Raw genomic sequence first — 11,751 nt, forward strand, 5'->3', positions numbered from 1 at the left:
CTGAAATGCAGACAGATTTACATTACTGCCTCACATCTATTACATATTAACAAAAGGCTCAAATAGAAATCACATTCTGCTGACATATTTTATCAGGTATCATGTCTGATAAGTAACTACCAAGTTCAACTGGACCATCACGTGGAATGTAATGACAAATTAAATTCACCAACCCCCACTATCAAATTTGATCAAAGCTACTGATACGAGATATGTAACTTAAGACTAACATAGCCTCCCCATCAATGTTTTAAATGTATGCACTTCATACACATTTATGAAATGACCAAACAAGCTAAGCTAGGTCTATGTTTGTCTTCAGGAGGTGCTTGGCTTGAATCTTGGCTAGGATACTGCCTTTCCTCAGGTTTTTCTCAGTCCCTCCAGTCAAAGGCTGGAAAAGTTCACAACTGCTTTCCTTCACACCCTTTCCCAGTTCTTCACTCACCAGCCTTCCTACCATCTGACACTACACTGTCCAGATACTGACATCTCTCATGACTGTGAGGACATTAACTGCAATACATCAACACTTTCTCAATTTTATTATTTTTTTAACAAGTACAAACTGCTGCTACAATTCTACATACATTTCGTACCTTACACATTAACGATTACTGCACTGTGGTGTTCATTGTCCCCTCACTATAATCACAGAAATTTGCTCCTCGCAACATGTTGCCACTTTATAAGCACAAAGTGGGAGGGGCACTTTCAAGAATTTCAATAAAAACCGTTTACTGTACATCCTTAACAGTAGGGGAAAAACAAAAGCCAGAGTACAATACTCCACAAATTATTGCACAAGTTTGTACTTTTTTTAATTCGCATTATTGTTGTGTATGTATTACTTATATAAATTACACAGTGGCAGCTCTATACTTAAACATATTATCACACAGGCGAGGGGAGAGAGATCATGCACAAGTGGCTCACAACAATGCCCACCGATAATCATAAAAGGGAAGAACAACTGCAAAGTAGGTCACTCACACACGCTGTCACAGCACTGCGAACAAAATACAAAAGGCACTTAGTAGTTCTTGCAGCACTATATATTCTATCAGTTTTATTTAGCTCACAGCCATTTTATTAAAAAGGTGCACAAGGGTAACGTATGTTCCGAGACCACTGCAGCCCACCAGTGATACCAAAGGTAAAACATCTGAGCTTTAATCTAGAAAACCTTCCACTTTGATCTGATGAAACTTACAGGTGAAGTGCATTCATGCATCATGCCCCTGTCTGCATAAAACTGGAAGACTTCCTAAAGATCTCCAGTAGCATACGGTGTAGTGTGTATATACATTAGTCTTTTTGTTCGTGCCGCCAACAGATGGCTAATTACATGGCATGACTAGCTACGTAAAACCTGAGAACTCTTTCGGATGAGAACATGTTTGAGTAGAACCAATTTTCTATACTGAAAGCTCACCTTCAGTTTCATCTCATTTAGTCCACTCTTTCAGAAAACCTTATTCTCCATGAGCATACAATAGGAACTTTACACTGCAGTATGATAAATATACAATTTTATTTATTTGGCGATGGTATTTGAGCAACGCAAACTTTGCACATGAGACTGGTCCCTCCAGCAATGTTTCTCGTCTATGCAGAAACAAATACCAATCAAGCCACGCAAAAATAAATATCTCCTTGCCACACAATGAACACATTAATCAAATAATTATGGCTATTTTTATAAACTGATTTAAATTCTCAACACAAGATTTTGTGTTGTCTTCACTTTGAAAAGGTACAATATGCTACAAGATACAAGATTATAACTATTGTCATATTATTATTACTATTATTATTGTTATTAAAACAGGTGAGAATATAAGTAGGTGACACACTTCACCAGCTGCCATGAGGGTTGTGCATCCTGCGGCCAGGTTAAAACTCCCCCAAGTGGGCACAAGTCACCCAATACTTAAAGTAACTAGCAACAAAAGGCAACATAGGAATGAAGTAACTTCTTGGAACTGCAGCATGTGTTCTCACACCCCACATTCTGCCTGCTGCCATATTAACACCAAGTCCCTAATTCTCACAATCCTTTCTTGTCACATCCTTCTTTCCAAGAAATTACTTTACGAAACAAATATATGCTACATGGTAAGTTATACAATTCTAATTTTTACATCACCAAATATTTTAAATTACAAGAGAAAATATACATTACTAAAAGTAGAAATAAGTTAACTAAAAGTACTGGACAGTTCAGAGACTCAATGCTTGCATCTGGTGGCATGCTTCGTGCATCACTGGAACACAACTGGGGGCTGCAAGGACAGCAGGTGCATCTCCCGCACTTCCCAGTGATTCCTCATCAACACTACCTATGAGACTGCTGATGCTCGAAGTTCCTGCTACAGACAAAACTTCCATACTGTTCACCACACTCTTCGAGTATTTCTCATTAGCTCCTCCACTGCTACGAGAATTTGCACTGTTTGGAGTGCTACCCTCATTTGATGTGCTATTGCCAGATTTGCGTGAGCTACTGAAGAATCGCCGTTGTGGCATACCAAGCTGTTGTTGCATTCCATTGGAGGGAGGACGGTAGGACTGACGGCCTGCACTACTTCCTGTGCCAGGGTAGAACTGCGTCTGTTGGGGAGGAGAAGTGGAATCAATTACAGGATGGGTCATAGGAGAGTATGGGGCAGGAGGTGGGGAAGGGACATCAGTGATGGTGGTAGCACTTGTAACAGCAGTAGCAGCAGTGATGGCAGTAGTGGCAGTGGTAGTAGTCATGGTGATGATGGCAGTGGAGGTGATGTGTGGTATACTGCTCTCAGCAGGGGCACTAACACTGCTGGTGGACACAGCACAAGAAGAGTTCTTATTGACAATGCCACCACCAGTGCCAGTGCTGATGCACTGGCGCTGCAATCTGCCTGAATTAGGTCCCATGTATCGTCCACTATCCCGCCCTCGATATTGTTGATTCCTATTGTGACGCTTCTGATTCTGAATATGAGGGTTATTGACACCTGATATGGACATGTGATTATTATTTAAGAAATGGAACTTGGGAGGAAACGGTGGGATATGAACTGACATGGGTGAAGACTGGTTGCCAGACGATGACCCTCCACCACGCCGATTTGTGTAAGATTTTGACATGTAAGGGGCTCGGTGATTTTGAAACTGCACAGGATAGTTTCCACCAGGATGCTCAGAATGGCCATTCACTATGCCAGGTGGTGGAAACTGGTTCATGTAGGGAACGGTTCCAGATGGCTGGCCTGTTGAAGTGACAAACATGGGTGGCACAGACTGATATAGAACAGGCACCAGAGGGGTCTGGGACTTGTTTGGGTTTGGCAAAGGGGGTGGTACCTGTTGATAGTATGTCTGTTGGGGGGATGCAGTGGTCATGTAGTCTTCAATTGCCGCAAATGAGTTCTTCTTGCTGGGGCAGATATCCAATTCATCACCCATCTGCTGGAGTTTCCGGAGGGAAACAACAGGTGTTGAGGCATTCTGGCGCTGACTGATGGTCAAAGGCTGGCTGTGTGCTGTGGTGATGGGTGCCACCCACCCACAGTTACCTGACAACTTGCTGTCACATTTAGCGTTCGTCCTCTCCTGGTCTGGTGGGAGTCTGTAATTTCTGCCACCTCCACTTCTAACAGTGTCTGAATTGCTTGAATTCGAACAACTGTCCTACAAATTACACAAACCAATCAGAAGAAAACTCAATTAAAGTTTATGCTATACTATTTAAAGTTATTATAATTGCATGCTTCATGCCTATGAAACTTAACACTCATGCCATGAAAACATCTTAAGCCTGGAATTCCTCATCTCAAGTACACACATGTATTGTACAGTGTCAGGTTTCAGTTCCCATAAACCTTTGTGGAGAAGCCTGCAGAAATTGTATAACTAAGTGACCTCACTTTACTCATGATATCCAACATCTGAAAGTTGACAAACGAAACCTGAACATGAAGAAAGTCGTCTTCTGGGTTTAGGCACCGTGTATTCTTCGTTTTGGCCGACGTTTCGGAGGAACGTATCGCCTCCATCTTCAGAGTAGGTGAATGAATGGCTTGGAATGCAGAGAGCAGTAGCTGCATTCCAAGCCATTCATCTGCTCTGAAGATGGAGGCGATACGTTCCTCCGAAACGTCGGCCAAAACGAAGAATACACAGCGCCTAAACCCAGAAGACAACTTTCTTCATAGTCATTGCTGTGAAAACCTCAAAACTTACATAGAAACCTGAACAGTTCACCACCATATTGATAATTTTAAAAACACAGGTATGTTATTATACATGCATGTTTCTAACACATCACAATGCCACTTCACATTTCTGGCTATAGTTCCATAAAGGAGAAGGATAAATATAAAACGACAGTGTTACCATGTGGTTTCAAGTCTTCACAAATGATATTATGAATGGTGCAAACATTCCAAATATATCATGTACACAGTTATGGGATCACACATAGGATGATTTTCAAATGTTGGGAGGAAGGAATGGAAAGAAATCACACCATAAGCCTTAGTGTCTCCATGCATACACACAGTCATCTTCCCCTTAACACTGAACAGCAAGAAAGTCAAGTCTAAGTGTTCCCAGAAATGAAGCAACAGATTTATAGTCTATTTTGCAGGCGTTACTGGATCTCAGGTCAGTTTCTATGTATCAAGAGTGCAAAAACATGTTAAGACCTAAATTTATTTTTGTATTTAGATTGGAATGAAATGTTGAGGACTAACACATTCCATGCTCCGTGCATTCAACGTCTAGGAAAAGAAGCATGAATATGAATAACATTTATTATTATTAAACAATGACAGAACAGAGAAAATTGCAGTTTTGTAAAGTACTGACATAATTATGTCCCTGCAAGAGGCCATGGAGGCCCATAGGGCTGTGAGATGTTGAGACTCCCACATTTTCTAGACAATTGGCTCACAGTTGGCAGTGGGGTTGTCAGCCTTACATGTTGACTGCTCATTGCCCCAGAGGAAAATTCCTGGTGATCATTTCTATTAGAGGCTGAATTGATACCAGGGCCATTGTGCACCTGAAAGGATTAAGACCAGCGACCTTCCAGCCTGTAGCATAGTGCTTCCAGTATAGTGACTAGCTACGGGCTGGATGACCAAGGGGTCACAGTTTGAGTCCTGGTAGAGTCCATAATTTTCTCTTCTCCACATTGTCCAGACCTGCTCTGGGGTTACTCAATGGGTACCAGGGGCTCTTCCTGAGGGGGAGGGTAAAGTGGTCAGTGTGTGAAGCTGTTAACTCACCTCCAGCTAGTGCTGAGGTCAAGAAAATGTGGATCTATACATCCACTCCCCATACACCTTCACGGCATAATGCTTAATTAGTCATGCACAGGAACAACTTTACTTTACCTTTTACCGATATAATCAAAGATATTTCAAAGATGTGTGAATTTCTATGAAGGCTGAAGGCTCAGGCTGGTGACACTTATCCAAACACTGGCCATATGAATTCACTGACCTGATTATATCTTACAGGTCTGTGCAACCTTGACTACAAAAATGTTGCTGCAAGAAATGGGCAGGGAATGTAACATACTTAGGATAGATTAGATGTGCATACAAAGTTCTAGCCAGACAACCTAAGACAAGAACCAGGCAAAGATGGTGGAACATTAAAAATGGATTTGTAAAGAAATACCGATAGGAAAGCATGCACTGGATTCATCTGGCTCATGACAGAGAGCAGTGGCAGACTCTTGTAAACATGGTAATGAACTATCTTCATTGGTTGAATCCTGTTGTGTGTTTCAGATATATATATACTAGTTGTACCCGGCCACGCGTTGCTGTGGCAGATCGAGTGAATTAAAAAATTCTGTTGGATAATTAACTGCTTCATCTGCTTCCACAACAGTGTCGACAGACTTGTATGTGACTGCCTCGCAGTGAATGTTAGACTGAATGATATTGTTAAGTTCGTAGACGTCTTTGTTCTTGGCCGCAAGAATAGCTCGTTCACTCAGCCAATCATGATCCTTATAATTGGTCTGAATATTGGGAAATACTTTTTCAACCAATTCTTCTTCTGACGCCACTAAATTGCAGAAGTTATGAGGCAACGAAATTCGTCCTGAGGTCAGATCAACTGGCACCTTTCTGTTCCCAATTTTCAGCAACTGATGTGAGAATATCTCAGCTGATCGATCATTTTCCAGCTGGACACACATATTTATAGTTAATTTTAACATCTTTACATGTCGCCACAAAGTAGAGTATTTCAGGCAAGCATTTATTTCATCCGCTGGTGTCAATCGAGGATTTACAGTCAATGTTTGCCTGAAATCTCCTGCAAGCAATATTAATGCATTCCCAAATGGTCTGATGTTTCCACACAAATCTTGCAATGATCGACGAAGAGCCTCAAGCGATTTTTTGTGCGCCATTGTGCATTCATCCCAAATAATAAGTTTGCATTTCTGCAATACCCTTCCCATGCCTGATCCTTTGGAAATGTTGCACGTGGGAGTTTCAATGAATTGCACATTCAATGGCAATTTCAAAGCGGAATGAGCAGTTCTTCCACCTGGTAGCAATGTCGCAGCTATTCCGGACGACACAAGGGCTAAGGCTATGTTATTTTGGGATCGAATTGCTGCCAGAATCAATCTAATTAGGAACGTTTTACCAGTTCCTCCTGGCGCATCTAAGAAGAAGAATTCTGCAACCCCGTTATTGACAGTTTGCAATATTTGATCATAAATGCCTTTTTGCTCAAGCGTTAGCTTAGGAATATTTGATTGCACATATGACAAAAGATCACCAGTGTTGTAATTTTGTTCACGACACAATTCTACATTGAACGAAGCAGCAGCAGATCGATTCAGTGATGGCATCCCAATTGATTGAGAACTTTGTTCGCAATCTCTAAGCACAAATCTTCAATCATTATCAACGCTTCGTTGCAGATTTCTGCTGTGAAATCCACGTTCATATTGGAATTTTCCTTGCGTATTCGACAGAAAATATCTTCAGCCATGTGCGATTTATATTTCTCCCATAACTCTGCTGGAGATGAAGGAGAGCAGGTGGTCAATATGATTGCAAACAATGCACGAATTTGATGTGGATGTGCCGTGCTGCACGAGTCAGTAATGCATGTAGCGTGTTTGGGTATGTCACACTACAAATAACTTTACACCATATTAATTATAGCGAATCTTTACTGTAATTCACTTGCACACTTTACATTTATCGCCACTTGCAGTATTAGAGTTATTGGTTACACAATCTCTCGACCAATACTTCTGTATCTCTTGGCGTTTAGGTTCCAACCTTCTTCAGCAGCAGCTATTCCAAGACTGACTGGGCAAATGAATTCAACCCCCTTTTATACCCTCGGCCACTGCTACGCAAATGAGCCTTTGTCATAACCGCGGGAACATTGCTTTGTTGATTCCGCGATTCCTACGCAGCGACCCACTGTTATTGCGTTGTCTCTGTGGGAACGCTCCGTGTATTTGTTGTAACCGTGGAGATTCGATACAATATCGCTATTGTTACTTCCTATGCAACGGTCAGTTCTAGCGTTTCCATAGGGGTAACTCTTCTGAATTCCAAATTCCAATTCTGTTTTTCAAAAGAAGCATGTTTTTACCTGTCACAGGTGTGACATCTATATAATAGGTATATAAAAACATGTGTCCATTCGAATGCAACGTTGTGTCAAAATTTCGAAGCAATCGGGGAAGAACTTTCGGAGATTTAAGATCCTGAACAAACGAACATTTACATTTTTATTTATATAGATATATATGTGTGTGTGTGTGTGTGTATAGCACCATAGTCAATAAGTTCATGGACTGGCTGCAAGGCGCTGTTGCATTGCATTACAGCAGATAGGTTGAGGCATGATATGATGCCCTGCCAGTTCACCTCTCATCACAGCAAGAGACAGTTGTGTGCAAACAGTGTACGCAGAACTATGGCCTCTATTGTGAACTGAAGTTAAATGTGAGTGGCGGAAATCGAAAATGTGGCGGTTTGAACAATGGCCAAACATCGAGTTCTGCCAAAAACTAGGCAAATCCCCTAGCGAAATGTTTAACATGATGAAGCAAGTGTATGGCGAAGAAGCTTTGGGCCACAGTGCCGTGTTTAAGTGGCACTAACGTTTTGCGCAGGGGAGACAGTTTGGAGGACAATGAGTGTAGTTGTCGGCCAAAAGCAGTCAAAACTGAACACAAGATCGAAGAAGTTGCAACACTGGTACACACCAACCGCTCCCAATCTATACATGATATCGCAGCAGCAGTAGGGATAAGGCATGGTACATGCAACAAAATTCTCACTGATGACCTGAACATGTTGCGTGTTACTAAGAGCCGTGTTCCACGCATCCTGATGCAAGACCAACGTGACAATCGCATGGACATTTGTGGTGATCTGATCAGTAGTGCTGACGAAGATGAGACAATTCTCAACCGGATCATTACAGGAAATGAAACATGGTGTCTTCTTTACGATCCACAACTGAAGCGACAATCAGCCACTTGGAAACTACCATCATCGCCAAGAAAGAAGAAACCGCAACAGGACCGGCCAAAAGGCAAAGTGATGCTTGAACTGTTTTCGACTCGTCAGGAAACGTTCACATGGAATTTATCTCACATGGAGCAACTATAAACAAGGACAGGTACAAGAAGATCCTTATCTGTCTATGCGATTCAATTCGTCATAGAGTCCTGAGCTTTGGGGCAGGAAGAATTGGTTGTTGCTACATGACAACACCCCTGCATATCGCTCTGTTCTTGTCCAAAACGAACTGGCAAGGCAACAGGTCACCGTTTTGCCACACCCTCCATAGTCACCTGATCTTGCAACATGCGATTTCTTCCTCTTTCACCGCTTGAAAGCAAAGCTACGTGGTCATAGATTTCAGTCATCCAAGGAGGTTTTCAATGCCACAAGAGATGCTGTACGGGAATTTCCTGCCAATATGCTGCAGCAGCTATATCAACGTTGGAAGACTTGTATAGCAGCCAACGGCAACTATTTTGAGGGCCGATGTGAATATGTATAAGTGTATGTGAATACCTTGTAATATGATGTGATAAACACCACAGTCCACGAACTTAATGACTGTACCATGTATATGGTAATGAACCTTCAGGTTCCACAAAAGACATTAGAATTTCTTAATTAGCTAAGTAACTATTAGCATCCCAAGAAAGGCCCTACTCCATAGAGTTGATTACTAAAAAATATAACCTCCTTATGCATCGTCATCTTTGATTATTAAAGTAAACAATTCAAGTAACACAAAAATAACAAGGCAGACCTGATCTAGAAGTTGTGCTCACCCTGAATGTCTCACAAATTGCACTCACTTCAGCAGATTGGTTGCTGGATGTCTCGGTCTGTGAGGGTGCCTCATACACAACCCCCTCATTACTATTCATGGCAGGGTAGGCCTGTGGAACACTGTAGTACAGGTCAGTCGAGTTCAGATGTGCTGCAGCATAGTAGTGCTGTGTGGGTGGCAAGGGTGCAGGGGCACCCAACATGGGTGAGCCCTGTGTCACAGGTGGACCAGTTCCAGGGGCTGCTGCACTCGAGGAAGATGCTGAGGCAGTGTAGAGGTACTGTGATGTCGGGGCTGGTGGCTGCAAATATGATTCGAACTATACTGAGATCGTACCATCCCACAGCAACATGTACTTGCAAAGTACAATGATCTAAGCATGTATATGCTTTCCTTAAGAAAACAAACGTTAAAAAATTATGACTTTTAACAATGAGAATTTTTTCCCACCAAAAAACCAGTAGGTGGAGCAGATGTTAGTCTGTGTCCTCAATACTGCTACACTGAAGCACTTGCGTTTCATAAAGAGTCCACAAAACATGACACGAGTTCAAATTTAGTGTTAAATTAATTTCTTCTTTCCTTTTGAAGCACAAGTAATAGAGAGTGTTTGTTTAAGGACCATGTACGTACATCAGCTGTTTATAGACTAAAAAAATGTGGAGTACTGTATAACATCTGCACTGGGTTCTGAACACCCAAGAATCTTCTCGGGTTATGTGAAAGGCATAAGGACATGTCTAGCTGAGTTCATACAATATGGATGTTACTGTTCGTGTTCCAAAGTTTAAGCATTCTGGAAGAACACCAACAGAAATAAAGTAAATCATGACATCAGGATAAGAATAAATCATGGAAATGCTTTCCATCATTCACTTTTAAAACTGTCATCCGTCTTATTTACTTTCCATAATTCTGAAGGACATGACACACAAAAAATAATTTTTGTAACATGAATTATATTATAAATCTGGAAACAAAGTGCACATGAGAAATCAGCTGTTCCTAAGAGGGATAAAATGAGTGCACAACTTATGATACTTCATAATGAGGAACTTGGTGATTTATAAACATCACTAGAATGCAAGAATGTATAAGGGGGATGGGCCTTCTCGGCCCTTGCACCGCAACCTACACTGGTCTATTGTACTTAACATCACTAGAAGACCAGAGCATGTGACTAGGATGAAAAAGCGAAGGAATGCATAAAGAATTTGACAGGGAAAGCTTTTGGAAAACAGAGATGGGAGGATAACATTAAGATCGACCTTTTGGAGGCAGGTTGTAAAGATGGGAGGTGGATGGAATTTGTTCAGGATCAAGTCCAATGAGGGGCCTCAGTATTAGAAGCATTAAACCTTCAGGTTCTACCACCAGTTGTGGTTCTAGTTCGTAATACATTATTCACTCATATTTTCATCATTATCACTGGCACAACAGCCCTTTGTGAGCCCTGGCCTTCCTCAGGATTGCTCGCCATTCTTCTCCATTCGATGCTACATTCCTCCAGTTCTTTACACCCAAAATTGTTATGTCCTGCCGCCACATTCTTCCCATCTTAACCTTGGTCTTCCCACTCTATTTCCTTCTGGTTTAGTATTAAGTATTTTCTTAATCGTTCTATTCTTGCTGGCACATATCTTGTGTCCAGCCCATTCAAGCCTTTTCACCTTTATAAATCCAATAACGTCTGGTTCATTAAATAGTTTGTATAGCTCATGGTTATATCTCTTCCTCCATATTCTCTTTTCTTCCAATGGTCCAAAGATATATCTCAGGATCCTCCTTTCAAATATAGTTAACAGTCTTTCATCACTCATATTTTAGCTTATGAAATACCTAATATGGTTGTTGTGACTAAGTTTTACTGTCAGTCATTTGTGTTTCCCAATCTCATGATTAATTCCATGAAAGCACTACATCCCATTTGGAAATATATATATATACGATGGGGTACCCAAACGAAACCGAACTAATTTTTTTGTGGGCAGAGCTTTTGTAGTACTGCGTTTTGCTGCTAGGAGCCCATACAGCTAACATTCCTGAGTCGATAAGCCGACTACCGTTGCTTCAGAAGGTAAGGACTAGTTTCGGCAGAGTTTATAGTGACAACTGTTTTGTGTGATCGTCGTTTTTGCAATGGCTGATTTTCGTGAACAGCGTGCGGCGGTGAAATTCTGCTTTTTGCTCGGGAAAAGTGGAACAGAAACTCCTGAAATGTTAAAAACGGCATACAAGGACGATGCTATGGGGAAAACTCAAGTGTTTGAGTGGCTTTCCTGTTTCAAAAATGGTGAAATGTCAATTGATGACAAACCTCATTCTGGTCGTCCTTCCAAGGCCCGAACACGAAAATGTTGAAAAAATTCGTGAAATCATCAAGGAAGATCGACGACAGACCATTGAAGAAATTGT

General features: G+C 41.4%; 1 protein-coding gene across 6 annotated transcripts in view; it reads right to left on the reverse strand.

The window, feature by feature from the left end:
• Nucleotides 1–528: 528 nt before the first annotated feature.
• Nucleotides 529–11,751, reverse strand: part of LOC111861440 (flocculation protein FLO11) — a 45,345-nt gene continuing 34,122 nt past the window's right edge. For 4 of the 6 annotated variants that reach the window (XM_023846010.2, XM_023846009.2, XM_023846013.2 and 1 more), the window contains 2 exons: nt 9,335–9,655; nt 529–3,675 (listed from right to left, as the gene is read on the reverse strand). In XM_023846010.2, the coding sequence (XP_023701778.1) occupies nt 2,224–3,675; nt 9,335–9,655 (1,773 nt within the window). In that variant the 3' untranslated portion in view covers nt 529–2,223. The remainder of the gene's footprint in view (nt 3,676–9,334; nt 9,656–11,751) is intronic. The other 2 variants (XM_033750329.1, XM_033750330.1) reach the window with 2 other exon arrangements.

This window comes from Cryptotermes secundus, unplaced genomic scaffold (assembly GCF_002891405.2).
Source record: "Cryptotermes secundus unplaced genomic scaffold, Csec_1.0 scaffold693, whole genome shotgun sequence".
Taxonomy (NCBI): domain Eukaryota; kingdom Metazoa; phylum Arthropoda; class Insecta; order Blattodea; family Kalotermitidae; genus Cryptotermes; species Cryptotermes secundus.